The following is a 13,825-nucleotide window of genomic DNA, read 5'->3' on the forward strand; positions in this document are numbered from 1 at the left end:
AAAGTCATTCCCATTCAAAACTAACAAGATAACGAGTTTTCAACTTGACATATCATTTATTACAGCAAAGTTAGATATCCCTTCAAACACAAGGATGTCATTCTTGCCTTTTGAACGGCCGCGCTATGGAGTTGGACTACCACAAGCGCCCGTCCGTCCCAAGTCTCGGCCGGCAAAGTCCACCAGAACTAACGTTTCTTTTTCAACCTGCCGCGAAACAGGATCCGTTACTTCGGGGCCCTTCTCGTTCGGGTTAATAATCCGGGGCGATCGTCGGACGGATCTCCCTTGACTCGGCCACGGCAGTTGCCCCCGTCGCTAGATGAGGCTATCTCTTGTCAAGGGAGGAATAAGGGTCTTGTAACATGGAGAAAGACGACTAGTTACTGGGCCGGGAAGAGGACCATTGTAAAGTGAAACAAGATCAGAGGGGGATCTTCACATGGTTTACGATCTGACTTGCTCATATATAGTCGAGCATCCTTGAGAGGCCAGTTCTCTGGGATCGTTCTTCTGTCAATATTTTTTTCTGGTGCTCAAGCTGGCCCCAGATGGACTCCTCTGCGTCCCAAGATGAGAAGGCGGCCGCCGCAATGGCCGCGCTTAGGGCCTTTAACATTGAAGCTTTCACTCTCCTCGCTCTTGCATTGTTGATCACTGGTTTGAGGTCGTATGTGCGAATCAGTACCGTCGGCTTCAAGAATCTTTGGGCAGATGATTACCTAGTTCTTCTTGCGGCAGTGAGTTTTGAGCAACTTAAAATATTGTGTGATTCACTAACACAGACAGGTCGTCTACTCAGTAGAAACTGGCTTGGCATACTCTGTTGGCAACATTGCCAAGGGAATGGCGAACAACTCCATGACAGATGCCCAGCGGGCGGCCTTGCAGCCAGATGATACTGAGTACCAACTTCGGTGAGTTCAAGAAACTCGAATGCAATGTTGATACTAATTTGGACAGAGTTCTGGGCTCTAAAATCCAGCTCGCCGGGTGGTCGACGTACTCGTTCCTCCTGTGGATTCTCAAGGGGGCAATGTGCACCTTTTACTACCGCCTAACAAAGGATCTCGAAGGCTACCGAACCCGAATTCTGGTTGGCTTTGCTCTCATCATCGTTACCTTCGTCGTGGTTCAGCTCAACCTCCTACTAAGCTGCCACCCATTCTATCGCTGGTGGCAGATCTACCCTGATCCAGGAATTTACTGTCACCCAGCCATCTCGCCGAATCTTGTCTGGACGTACCTCTCATTCAATGTCGCCACGGATCTTTACTTGATCATGATCCCCATGCCTATGCTATGGAAGGCGGCTATGCCGTGGTTTCAGAAGGTCTGGCTTATATCACTGTTTAGCTGTGGTTTGTTCGTCACCATGGCTGCCATTCTTCGTGTGGTTCTACTCGTTTCGGTAAGTCTAAAAAGCCTTTCTACAAGATTTTCGATTATCTAATATCTTTCAGGATCCCGTGAACGGAGCCCAGCTGGCTGGTTCCTGGGCAGTCCGCGAGACCTTTGTCGCAGTTCTGGTGACAAACTTGCCCATGCTCTTCCCACAGCTCAAGAAATGGATCGTTCCGTTGGTGGCTCGAGTCAGCTCTTCTCTAAGCATATCTCGAAATCCATCCAGCTCAAGAGGAGAGTCGAGATTCTCCAACATCACATCCCTCGATTCATGGAGGCGAAAGAGCCGACGGTCATCTCGCCCAATATCCATCAATCCGACACGCAACAACGAGAGTGAGGTCACAATCATTGACGACATCAACCTTCCTGAAGTCGACCTACAACCTACCACCAGCAAGGAACAAGCTCATACGACAACAAAGGAAGACCCGGCACCTCACATCCAGCTTCATATCGAGGTCTCAGTTCTAGAAGAGACCGAACCCCATGATCGAAGGGCGAGCACAAGGAGCGGCAACTACGCAGTCAGCTGGTCAGATTCGCTGCCGAGAGCGGAGAAGCCATGATTCATTCTCGAGCACGCACATCAAGGCGGCTCTAGCAGCACTGCTATTTCTTGTCTTCTTTGTTCACTTCAGACATTTTTCTTTCTTTTCTAGCCCATACTTTCAAAGACTACATTTTTCCTACTAAACACGTACAATTATGATTATGACGGAAATATATACGGGATACAAATGGTAGACATACGGAGGGGTCTGTATATTTTGGAAACATGCTCACTGCATAGCTGCCGGTGGTAGCTCAGGGATGCGCTGTGTTGCTGTCGATAGGGTGGCTTCTTGGTACACACATTCAGGGTATAGAAGTGTAGTTATTCACTTGAAAACGCAACACCAAATAGAATTAAGTACAGACAGTCATTTCCTGTCTATGCCGAAAAAGAAGTCACTCACCAATTCCATTCACTTCAGACCTGATTCAATGTTGCAAGCCGTGAGAACAGGTTCAAAAACAGTTGAGAAAAAAGCCCCCCAGTTCAAGTCAGCACCCCTTCCCATCGAGGCCTTGTTAACCTTTGTTCAAGTGTACAAGGCTATTTCAGTATCTCGTCTTTCGATGGGACCACCTCATTCTAGTAACTCGAAACAAAGCCTACTTGAGTTCGACAAACAAAGGTTCATCTCTCAGACGTGGGGACGTATACCAGATACAAAAGGAACAGAACATGCCCAAAAGACTCTGTTAAACTGGAACCTTTAATCAATCATCAACAATCATCAAACATTCGCAAGATGGCCCGTACACAATCCAGAAAACAGGAGGCTGAGGAATCTCCCACTACTCTCACGTCACCCATTTCTGAGTCCAGCTCGCCGTGTTCGGAGCCCAACTCGCCCGGTCTGGAGTCAAACACCACAACATCTACTCTAAAGTCCAGGAAGAGATCCAGCTCAGAGGCTCAAGATCAGAAGCCCACAAAGAAGATCAAGTCAAAGCGAAAGCCACTAGTCGCATCTCCCCCAGAAACCTCCCAGTGGTCCAATAGTGATGACACCCTGGACTTCAAGGAGGATGAACAGTCCACTATCAAATCATTCGGCCAGGATACCTTTATGAGTCAATGGGAAGCCGATGAGTCGGAGGACATGCTGGAGTTTTACCTAGCGTATCCTCACAACCGCAACGCAACCCTCTGTGAGTACCACTTCCTCCAGCTTTCGGAGAAATGGTACGAGCGACGCAAGCCAGGGGTTGAAAGTGCCCTCGAAAAGATGTTTGAGACGTCATTTGGCTGCAGGGATTCACCGGACTTTTCACCATTCGGCCTTCCAATCGATGAAGACACTTGGGATCTCAAGACGTTGAACGAATTTATGGGGGATCTTTCGCGGCAGATTGAGCAGGCCAAGCTTCGACTAGATCAGGAGCATAATCGAATCTCGTTTACGACGGCTCATACACCCATATGTGAGGTTGGACCCAGGGATGAGCATTTGAGGTGCACCCTATGTCCCGAAGATGACGAGAAACTCATGCCGGTTGAACATATGAGTCTTGTCCCTGAAGAGTGCGATGCCGCGGTCACCAAGTGGGTACAAGAGAGAAGAGAGCAATGGGAACAAGACGTCCTCACATGCGGTCATACCTCACCCATCATGATCTTGGGCGGCAAGAATCCAGACATTCTTGAATGCGAAGAGTGTGGGCACACTCAACAGGCCGACAGCGATGCCTGCCCAGCAAAGTACGAGCTGCGAATAGCTAGCATTCGTATTCCCGTCGAGGTCTCCCCCTCTCACATGGCAATGAACAGCCGGCTCGGCCACGGTGACGTTGGGGGCATACATTTTGTCGTTGACATTTGCACCGGCAATACCCTGATCAAGTTCCGGTGAGTTTCTCAAAGAGATCTCTTGGAAAGCGGAACCTAATCTGGTGTTAGCTCAACCCGGTTTTCTCGTGCTCATGAGGCAGAGGGCCGCGGCGTCGGACGTGATCATTGCATCGCAGCTGAATTGTGCGATGGTCTAGGGGCCTATGAGCCAACAGGATGTTCAGATTATTTTCCAAATTGTTCTTGCAATTGAAGGTTCGGGGAGGTGGACTTTTACTATTAGACTAATAGAAGTTGGTGGCTGAAAACATCAACAAAGATTTCGATACACCTGCCGTGTTTGAGCAGTGCTTGCTTGCTATTGCTTCCGCTTACTATATTTTGTGAAAACGCGCTATATTTTAAACAAGCATAAACACAAGTAAACCTTATAATCCAAAGGCCCTGATAAGTAACGCTGACAAGAAATTGCAGCTTCAAGCAATGCACGTAGGGTAGACGAGTTATGTTGCATCCGGAAGTTATCCAAGCAGGCACCCGACCTGCGGCTGAAGGGGAAAGCCCCCACGTGCCCAACGTGCTAATGTGCCGTGCACCCCACTTTCAACGCCTGGACCAGTCGCCTTGCTCGTACTGGCAGACACGGCTTACAGGGCATTTTACCTGCCGGGCTTTAGTGGCAGGCGCGACCTACCAGAAGCGACCTGCCACTCCTGCCTGGTGCTGAGCTGCTGGGGCCGGCCTCCACTCCACTGGGTCGCACCTGCCCGGCCGACCCCCAGAGGCCCTCCATGCCTGCCCCCCCGGCTGATGTAAGGCTTCATGCGCCAAAAGGCAACCATGGCATGGATGCCGACTCCGACTCCGTACTTCGCCTCCAACTTGAACTCTGCATACTAACTAACCAACCTGCCACGATGCGATACTGAAGGGGAACCTGTCACGACACGAACCAACCAACGCGCCCGCTATAACTCTTGTATCTTCCTTGTATTAAAAACTTGACCTATTTTTCTCTACATTCCTTTTTTTCTTTTCGCGTCTCCTTCGATCCATTCATTTGTACTTATCCTCCCTCTCCCGTCTACTTTTAATCTGGTCCCGCCCGCTGCGCGACATTGCCGAGCGACACGCACGCCACCGCGAACCCCTCCATCCCTGACCCAACCCGGCCAGCCTGACTCCGTCATTGTCGCTCACGATACTCTCTTTCTTACAAACACTGGCCTCCTGAACCTTCACGATGCGTCTTTTTGGTGGAAAAAATAACAAGTTCAAGGCCGATCCTCCCAAGATCCGGATCGAAAAGGTCGTCGTCGACCGGCCGGCCACCAAGCCAAAGCCAAAGCCGAAGCCCGCCCTCAGCGGCTCAGCCTCCCGGTCCTCGTCCTCGCATCGACCTTCTCCGAAGCCTCTTGCACGCCAGGCTAGTCACTCGCCGTATCCCTCATCATCCGACGAGAAGCGGTTGGAGCGTAAGCGCAAGGCTTCCTCGGTGTCGCGTCGATCGCCGGCCAGTGACCGGATCGAGTTCGACAAGGATAGCGATGGCGAGGACGACGGATGGATGACCCTTGACAGCAATAAGAGACAGCGCAAGGGCACCGAAGACGGCTTCGTCGACACTAACCGTAAGCTGCGGAGCGTACGGGCCTTTAAAGATCGGCTAGACAGGAGGAGCTTCATTCATGCCGTGGATGTGGCCTCGCTCCAACACAAATGTGTGCCCGTAATGGGCGCTCAAAAGGAGGACGTTGCCATCGAGCTGCAGTATCCCAGCCTACAACCACGCGAGAAGTGAGTGCCCATGTTGAGTTGGACTTGGAAAGTTGCTAACACTATCTACAGATATGAGCTCGTCTGGGGCAAGGACAAGATTGATGCAGTCGAGGCTAGCATTAAGGTAGTTCGACATGTAGCCGAGACATATCTGACCGACGACGAGGCCGAGCCCTTCACAAACCCCAACGGAGGCATTATCCGTCGATTGGAGAAGGCATCCAATCGCAACATACAGGACCTCATGGGTTTCAAGACGGCTCTGCGCGAGTACAACGAGAAGCTCCTAGCTCTGGTCGAGGACGGTGTGATTTCCAAGAATCTCGACAACATGCACGAGCTCCCCCAGCACCTCGTGGCATTCATCCTCGACCAAATCTATGACCGGACCGTGGCGCCCAAAGTCGAACTTCTCTCCAAATACGAGAACGGAACCGACTATGTCTATGGCGAGCTCCTTCATCCCTTCATCTCCAAGATCCTCGTGGAACAGACCCAGATGACATCGGGACAAGTCTTTGTGGACTTGGGTTCGGGCGTAGGAAACGTGGTTTTGCAGGCAGCCCTGGAGATTGGTTGTGAAAGCTGGGGCTGTGAGATGATGGAGAACGCATGCAATCTTGGCGAGGCTCAGAAGAAGGAGTTTGACGCTCGATGCACTCTCTGGGGTATCAAGCCAGGCAAAGCGCACCTGGAACGTGGTGATTTCCGCCACAACCAGCACATCCTCGAGGCCTTGAGGCGTGCTGATGTGATCCTGGTGAACAACAAGGCTTTCACCTCGAGTCTCAACGACGACCTTACTAGGATGTTCCTTGATCTGAAGCCGGGCGCTAAGATTGTGTCGCTCAAATCGTTTGTCGCGGAAAAGAACAACAACCACAACATCAACGACGTCGGTAGCAGGATTCTTGATGTGGAGGAATGCACATACCCCGAGGGTTATGTGAGCTGGACTAATGCGGGAGGATCGTACTTTATTTCGACGCGAAAGCAGTAGACTATAGAGCTTCATCAGCATGGGAGCAGGAGCAAATGGGACAAGATTGGGTTGAGGGTTAAGCGATGGGTAAACAGCTGGGTTAAGAGCCGGGAATTACATCAGCGTTGTAAGAGGATTGTTCGGGCTTACAGGATACTCCATATAGTACTTGTTTTTGTTCCTTGAGCGTTTGCTTCTTGATTTCGTGTGTTGGGATATCATGATTTGGCGGACGGTCGTCTATCGTTCTTTTTCGAAGATGGGCTCGTTGGCGAGGTTCATAGCATCGGCTTCCTGGGCTATCCTCTTCATCCACCGGTCGACGAGCTCCTTATTTTCCTTCTTGACCTTGTCACGCTCCTTCTCGGCCATGGACATCTGAAGGTTGAGCGCTATCATCTCGTCTTGGACTTGCTGGTGGGGTGTCAGCATGGTGTTTGGCTGTGGCGGTCAGGCCGCACGCACCTCGATCAACTTGCGCTTCTCCCGCAGCTCGTACTCCCTATCCTTAAGTCTGGTCGTGAGATGGGTCTTATCGGCCGTCAAGTCTCGAATCGATCTCGAATCGGATTTTGTTTTTGACCGCAACTTCGTGAGCTCTTCTTCGGCGGTTCGTAGTCGAGATTCGGTGACGCCTTTGGACCGCAGGGCTTCGGCGAGGTCTTGCTTTAACTGGGCGACACCGGGATCGTTGGTCGAGGGCTCGATGGGTTGTTGCTTGGTGGGTTTGCCGCTGCTGGAGATGAGCGACTCTAGTCCCGTCTTTTCAGCCTCCAGCGCGGATATTCGGTCCGCCATCTGCGAGCCTTGGGAGCATCGTCAGTTTCTTGCACCCGGCTCGTTTGATGTCGTGTCGCAGATGGAGTAGGTACAAGAGGGGTAGCAAGAGTGGGTGGGGGTTTACGGACAGGTCTGGACGAGCTCCATGTTGACGGGGTTGCTGAGTTCTGCATCTTTTAAAGATGAGAGATACTGGTCTCGCCAACTAGGCATGATGGAAGAGGGAGGGTGATGGATGTGTGACGGGCGGTTGGTTGGATGTGTAAGTAAAGAAAGATAATAAAATGACTTGACTGATTGTCTGGGGGAGACCGAGTGATGGGACGGACCCTCGATTGACGTACCCGCTCATTCCTGTGGAACCTGAATGATGCAACTGGCGGGAACCTAAGTAACAGCAGGGGTGCCTATTTAGTTGGGCCGAGGAATAGCCATCACTGGTACCTCCCTATGATGATGGGGGAAGCTCCAGCCTAGAATCCAAGCTCATTCATCATATCTGCTGGGGAATAGCTGACGCATAATTCCATCTTTACTGTGCGTGACCTTTCAAGAGGGATTCAAAACGTTAACTCTGCCGTCAATCATGAGATAACGCGAGATGGACACGCTTCACGCGAGAGCCGATTGGGAGAGTGTCGGGGACAGGTGGTTCCGCAAGACACAGCAGTATACAGCTGTGTTTGACCAAGATTTGGACTTGGACAATTATATCGTCACTGGAGCTCCGTATGCGGGTGCACTAGGTAAGTCTTTTGAGATCGAGAGCTTCATCATACTCGAGTTTGCATGAATCTGGCTGGTTTCGCGCTTTTCTTTGACACTCATGATAACTCACCGTGAGGTCAACACGCTAACCTTGTTCTCAGCACTCTGGCGCGACGACACCAAACTCCTGGCCTACCAACCAGGAAGAACATCAAAGCCAGCAATAGACATTTACAGCCTTGCCGGAAAGAAGATTCGGAGCATCCCTTGGGATAAAGGCGCCATCAAAGGACTTGGCTGGTCGGAGGATGAGACGCTCCTTGTTGTCACAGCCGATGGCACCGTGCGCTGCTATGATCTGCAGGGAGACTTTACACAATTCTCTCTCGGCCATGGTTCTGACAACTATGGCGTTGAATCATGCCGGTATGCTACTTTGTCTGCGTGCTGACTGGTTACGCTGGCTAACCATGCACAGATTCTACGATCACGGCCTAGTGGCGCTTCTGGGAAACAACTCCCTAATCACAGTCTCTTCATACTCTGAACCTCGACCCAAAGCGCTCGCGCAGACACCTGAGGGCGAGATTCACTCCTGGTCCCTCATCTCGCCGAACCATACCTTGTCTAGATCAGTCGAGGTCCTGCTGAGTGTTGAAAAGACGGTCTATGTCGTCGACGCTACCGATTGCGAAGATCGATTCCTCGATATTGGCCCATTTAGCCATATCAGCGTCTCCCCAGATGGTCGTTACGTGAACCTGTATGGCGTGAACGGAAAGGCGCATGTCATCTCGAGCGACTTTCAGGAGAGGCTGTTTGAGCACGACTCTGACTCGCAGACGCCGCCTTTGTATGTGGAGTGGTGCGGCAGTGATGCGCTTATTGCCTGGGAGGATGAGGTGCATATCATTGGACCTGGTGACGTATCATCCTCATATATCTATGATAGCACTCGGGTGCATGTCGTTTCTGGTAAGTCCTCTACTTCAATAGGAGGTATCATACTCACCTGGTTCAGAACATGACGGCGCCCGACTCATCACAAACGATTTTTGCGAGTTCTTGGAGAGGGTGCCACGAGATACCCTTGAAGTCTTTGGCCAGTCTTCGGATTCATCACCAGCCTCGATTCTTCTGGACGCCGTAGGTCAGCTTGAGCTTCAATCTCCCAAGGCGGATGATTATATCCAGTTGATAAGGCCCAACCTGACGGGGGCCGTGGATACCTGCGTTAATGCCGCCGGCCGTGAGTTTGATACTCACTGGCAAAAGCGCCTGCTCAAGGCTGCCTCCTTTGGCAAGTCAGTGCTCGACATTTACAATAGCGACGATTTTGTCGACATGTGTGAGACTCTTCGTGTGCTCAATGCTGTACGGTTCTACGAGGTCGGCATACCGCTCTCTTTTGAACAGTACCATCGCTTGACGCCAGAGAGTCTTATCCGACGACTTCTCAGCCGCCATGAGTATCTCCTGGCCATAAAGATCGCGGGTTACCTTAAACTTCCCACGGACCGCATCTACGTGCATTGGGCATCAAACAAGGTCCGCGTTGGAGGTGAAGATGACGATACCATCTGCCGATTGATCGTCGAGCGGTTGTCTGGCAAGCCTGGCATTTCGTTCGAAGAGATTGCGCGAGCAGCGTACCAAGAAGGACGTGGACGACTCGCCACAGAGCTTCTCAACCATGAACCTCGTGGCGGCAGACAGGTTCCCCTTCTTTTGAGCATGGAGGAGGACGAATTGGCTCTCGACAAGGCCATTGAGAGCGGAGACACGGACCTCATGCTCTCAGTTCTGCTACAACTGAAGAGGAAGTTGCCTCTTGCTGCATTCTTCCGTGTCATCAACGCACGGCCGACTGCAACAGCCCTTGTGGAGTCATCTGCCATGGAAGAGGGTGATAATACGTTGCTCAAGGACCTATACTATCAGGATGACCGACGAGGAGACGGTGCGAACGTGTTTATTCGCGAATCACTTAAGCAGCCTGACGCTCGAACTGCGTCTGACAAGCTGGCTCTGGCAGCGAAACTACTTGCTGACTCAAAAGAGTCTACGTTTGAGGTTCATGCCCTCAAGGAGGCTACGACCCTGCTGCGGATGCAAGAGTCATTTGACCGGGATCTCACAGACACGTTTACGGGACTCAGTGTCAACGAGACCATGTTTAAGCTCATCCGGCTTGGCTACTCGGGACGGGCCAAGAAGATCCAGAGCGAGTTCAAGGTACCAGAGAAGGTGGCGTGGTGGATTCGGTAGGTGGACCTCTTCCCCAACAGCCCAGCCCTGGCACTGGCACCGGGAGGCTGAGGGACCGGCTTCCTTCAACGGCTAACGTGTATGGTCCCTGCAGATTGCGAGCACTAGTAGCTAAGCGGGACTGGAACGGGATCGAAGAGATCTCAAAGACGAGGAGGAGCCCCATTGGATGGGAGGTGAGTTTATCGGCACTGCCGTCTACCCCGGAAGAGTTGCAACGGCTAACGGAACGGGGGCCAGCCCTTCTTTAACCTTACGCTTCAGGCAGGTAACCCGAGATTGGCAGCCACGTTTGTGCCCAAGTGCACAGGGCTGGAGCCCGGGGAGACGATTACCATGTACGAGAAGTGCGGGATGCGGGTCAAGGCGGCGCAGGAGGCAGTGAGGCTCAAGGATGCCGAGGCGTGGGAGAGACTTTTGGAGGCGGCGGGTCAGGGGACGGCTGATGGCAGAGAGATTGAGCGTCTTGGCCAGTCAGTGTTTAAGAAGTAGATTGCCGAGTTTAACAGGTTGACTGGATGTTGGTGTTTTGGCAGAAGTGTACATCATTAATCATCTACCCCTTGAAGTTTGCTCAATAAGTTTAACTCATGATCTACACGAGCAACTAGAGGTTTGAAAGAACCGCGTTTGGCGCCATGGCCCTAGGAATACAAGCCAATGGTCAAGTGGCTGCATTGGCTAGATGCAGTGTGGGAAGTGATAGACGCCTCAGGGCCTGAGGGCATGAGGCGCGAGGCTTCATTTCTGAGACGGGGCTGAAGTTTGATGACTGGAATGTGAAAGTCTGGATGGCTAGGACCTGACTCTTAACTCGTGATATGGTCTCGTGACAAGTCGGCGGACGCTTCTGAAGAGTCATGGCTCTTGGCAGGTGAAGTTCTACCATGTTTTGGGGAAGCGGCATGTTGGCGCCAGGCTGGAATAGGAAAGGATGAGGAGCAGACGACGGGTTCCTGACCCTGTTGACAGGCTGTTGAGTGACACGGGTAGAACAACGAAGAACGGTGGCAACAGACAAATTGAGGGGGAGACACCATCTGGAGGTTTCACGTGTAGCTCGAGGGTCTGGATGAATGAATCGGGGTCTCCCGAAGAGCCGTCCCACGGATCGGCCAATGCGTGCAGCAGCGAACAACGAGGGCAGATGATGTTCGCATGAGAGCCGGCGGGTGGCATGACAGCTGAGGGAGGGTAGGGTGATGATATCATGGGTTGTGCTTGTCGCTGTGCAGTTGCAGTTGCAGTGGGGCGATCGAGACCTCGGCTGTTGCTTGACCGGGCACCACAGGGAAACTCTCGAGAAGAAGGAGGGTAAAGTATTTGAAATTATGCTGTGAAATCTACGGAATCTACGGAAACACAGATTGAGTTTCCATCATGGGCTGTTTTCTTTTTTGCTTCTTGACTCGAAATTGTTTTGGTTCTGGCTGGACCGGTTGGTTGCCTCTTTAGGACATGGCCCATACCGGGGTCTGGATTCAGGTCTGGAAGCGTCTACGGTGGCGGTCTCGATTTGGGCTGAAGAGGAGAAGGGATGAGAAAAAAAGGAGAGGGGTGTGTTCCTCTCTCAAACCCATTTGCAAAACAAAATCCACATTGAAAGAAACGGTCACGAATTGAAGAAAAATGGCGCAGGTAGGGCCGTCGTTACGTTGAGTGGAGGTAGGTATAGATCCATGGAGAGGTAGGTTGGGTAGTTATGGAGTAAACAAACTAACATGGGCAGATTCTTGAAAGAGGAGAAATATGACGAGAGGGAATTTCCAAGAAAGCGAATTGTGGGAATGGGCATTATCAGAGCTGGGGACTATGCTTGCTGTTCAATATGAGAAAAAGATGGAGAAGAATATGTCATGATGGGGAGTACTCCAGCGGAGATGGCCGTGATGTTTCCACAAGCCCGACTTCAAGTATACAAGATTCATACTGTACATAACTTTACTACGACTCGAACAGCTTTCATGAGCATCTGCTTATGGAATTGGGATTGAAATATGCCGAGTTGGTTACGCACTCGGATGTCAGTGACGAATTCATCAAATTGCCCCGGATCCGTCAATGCCCTGTCCTGTCGGCCGCCCCTTTCCCATGGGATGGGGGGATGGAAAAGAAACCAAGGCAAGACAAGAGAAAAACCCTTGCGCATTCTGCCCCCAGCTCACAACAACAACTCCACCATGTCTCACGCTGGAGAAAGACGGTCAGACCGAATCACGCACTGTCTGTTTGTCTGTCGTGCGTCCTGATCACTTGAGCTCGTGCGTGCGGTGCAGCGCAGTGCGGGCGTGGAGTGTGTGGCTCGACCCGTGTGCCGTCTTGGTTGATACACCTTATGGATCTATTTCATGATGTGATGGGGCCCGCCATCCTGGTACAGCTAAAAAGCTAGCTAGCAGCATCCACGCGCGCGCCGCGACGACGACGACGACGCCGTCTTTCTGAGATACCCATTTGGAGCTAGAGAATCAAGTTTCCCATTGAGGGAGGGGGGACAAGGCGAGATCTGGACAGGGGTAGATTACCTCGTGGATTGATATCAACAAGCAGGGTCTTTTTTTATTTATTTCTTATTTCTTTAACCAGCTGCTCAGACAACCTGATCGCGTATGTACTTGCAACAAGACTTTCCCATCCCATCTGTTCTCGTCAGTTACATCCATACAGTACAGGACTGGGGTAAGGTTCCCTCCCTCTCGACCACCTCCACTTCAAGACCTGTCCATCTCCCAATCACCCTCCATCGTTGCCCCCCTTGTCAACTGTACACCCCCGGTCGCCGTCCCCGGTCTCCATCCTCGAAATACCGCCGCCACTGCTGTTTGTTCGCGACCATCGAATCGCCGTCGCCAAGCCGCATGGTAAATGAACTCGACTCGCCAACCTCCAATTCTTCCCAAGGACCTCTTTTTTTCCCTCTCTCCCCTGTCCTGCCATCCTGTCAGTTTCTTTTCCTCCCCTTCTTTACTTCTGTCGCACAAAATAAAACACCAAATATCCAACTGTGCTCGCCTTGGCCTTCCCCAGCTGACGTCGGTTCCCGAGACGAAAAGAAAGACCCTACCCTTCCTTCGCCCTCCCTTACAGAGCCTCCGGGGCCCCCTCTTCTACCACTCAAGGACGAGCACCACCTTCTGGAGCAAATAGCTGGGAGCGCCCATAGCTGCAAGGCAAAACAAGCAAGCAAAGATATTGGCGCAGGAGGAAAACAAGGGGATATTCAACAATCAACCATCGCCAATATCCTCTCCCCCCCTTTCGTAGGCGATCGAATACTCTAGGCACAAACAAGACCAGTGGCAACTACCGCCATACGCGCGCGACCGTAAAAGGGCCTTAAGTCGCTCTTGTTTCCCTCGGACTCGCCTTTCCCCCTCCCCACACACAAAGCAAGCGATTGACCTCGAGCTGCCCGTCTGTCTTAGTCCAGGTCTCAGCCTTCTTTTTCTTCGTCACATCCATCGCCCGCGTGCAGCTGAACAGGGCAAGTAAACAAGGTGCAGAGCAGCAGGCGAGACCAGCAAGGAGAGACAATCCCCGGGTGTTTTCTTTGGTCGAGTTTA

At 51.8% G+C, this 13,825-nt stretch overlaps 5 protein-coding genes across 5 annotated transcripts; 4 read left to right on the forward strand and 1 right to left on the reverse strand.

The window, feature by feature from the left end:
- Positions 1–593: 593 nt before the first annotated feature.
- NECHADRAFT_81830 (uncharacterized protein) lies at positions 594–1,973 on the forward strand (the record flags this gene model as incomplete). The annotated part of the gene is made up of 4 exons (XM_003044804.1): positions 594–740; positions 790–917; positions 964–1,411; positions 1,464–1,973. 4 exons carry the CDS (start codon positions 594–596, stop codon positions 1,971–1,973), a joined length of 1,233 nt encoding a protein of 410 aa, XP_003044850.1.
- A 729-nt stretch (positions 1,974–2,702) lies between these two features.
- Positions 2,703–4,089, forward strand: NECHADRAFT_81831 (uncharacterized protein; the record flags this gene model as incomplete). The annotated part of the gene is made up of 2 exons (XM_003044805.1): positions 2,703–3,802; positions 4,065–4,089. 2 exons carry the CDS (start codon positions 2,703–2,705, stop codon positions 4,087–4,089), a joined length of 1,125 nt encoding a protein of 374 aa, XP_003044851.1.
- An 899-nt stretch (positions 4,090–4,988) lies between these two features.
- Positions 4,989–6,524, forward strand: NECHADRAFT_70385 (uncharacterized protein; the record flags this gene model as incomplete). Its single annotated transcript, XM_003044806.1, has 2 exons — positions 4,989–5,542; positions 5,594–6,524. The coding sequence occupies 2 exons, from the start codon at positions 4,989–4,991 to the stop codon at positions 6,522–6,524; spliced, it is 1,485 nt and encodes a 494-aa protein (XP_003044852.1).
- A 222-nt stretch (positions 6,525–6,746) lies between these two features.
- NECHADRAFT_43809 (uncharacterized protein) lies at positions 6,747–7,499 on the reverse strand (the record flags this gene model as incomplete). The annotated part of the gene is made up of 3 exons (XM_003045209.1): positions 6,747–6,920; positions 6,972–7,312; positions 7,415–7,499. The coding sequence occupies 3 exons, from the start codon at positions 7,497–7,499 to the stop codon at positions 6,747–6,749; spliced, it is 600 nt and encodes a 199-aa protein (XP_003045255.1).
- Positions 7,500–8,112: 613 nt separating this feature from the next.
- On the forward strand, positions 8,113–10,852 carry NECHADRAFT_70388 (uncharacterized protein; the record flags this gene model as incomplete). Its single annotated transcript, XM_003044807.1, has 5 exons — positions 8,113–8,420; positions 8,473–8,969; positions 9,016–10,258; positions 10,357–10,438; positions 10,503–10,852. The coding sequence occupies 5 exons, from the start codon at positions 8,113–8,115 to the stop codon at positions 10,752–10,754; spliced, it is 2,382 nt and encodes a 793-aa protein (XP_003044853.1). The 3' UTR covers positions 10,755–10,852.
- Between the last annotated feature and the right edge of the window lie 2,973 nt (positions 10,853–13,825).

This window comes from Fusarium vanettenii (assembly GCF_000151355.1).
Source record: "Fusarium vanettenii 77-13-4 chromosome 6 genomic scaffold NECHAsca_20_chr6_4_0, whole genome shotgun sequence".
In the NCBI taxonomy this organism is placed as follows: domain Eukaryota; kingdom Fungi; phylum Ascomycota; class Sordariomycetes; order Hypocreales; family Nectriaceae; genus Fusarium; species Fusarium vanettenii.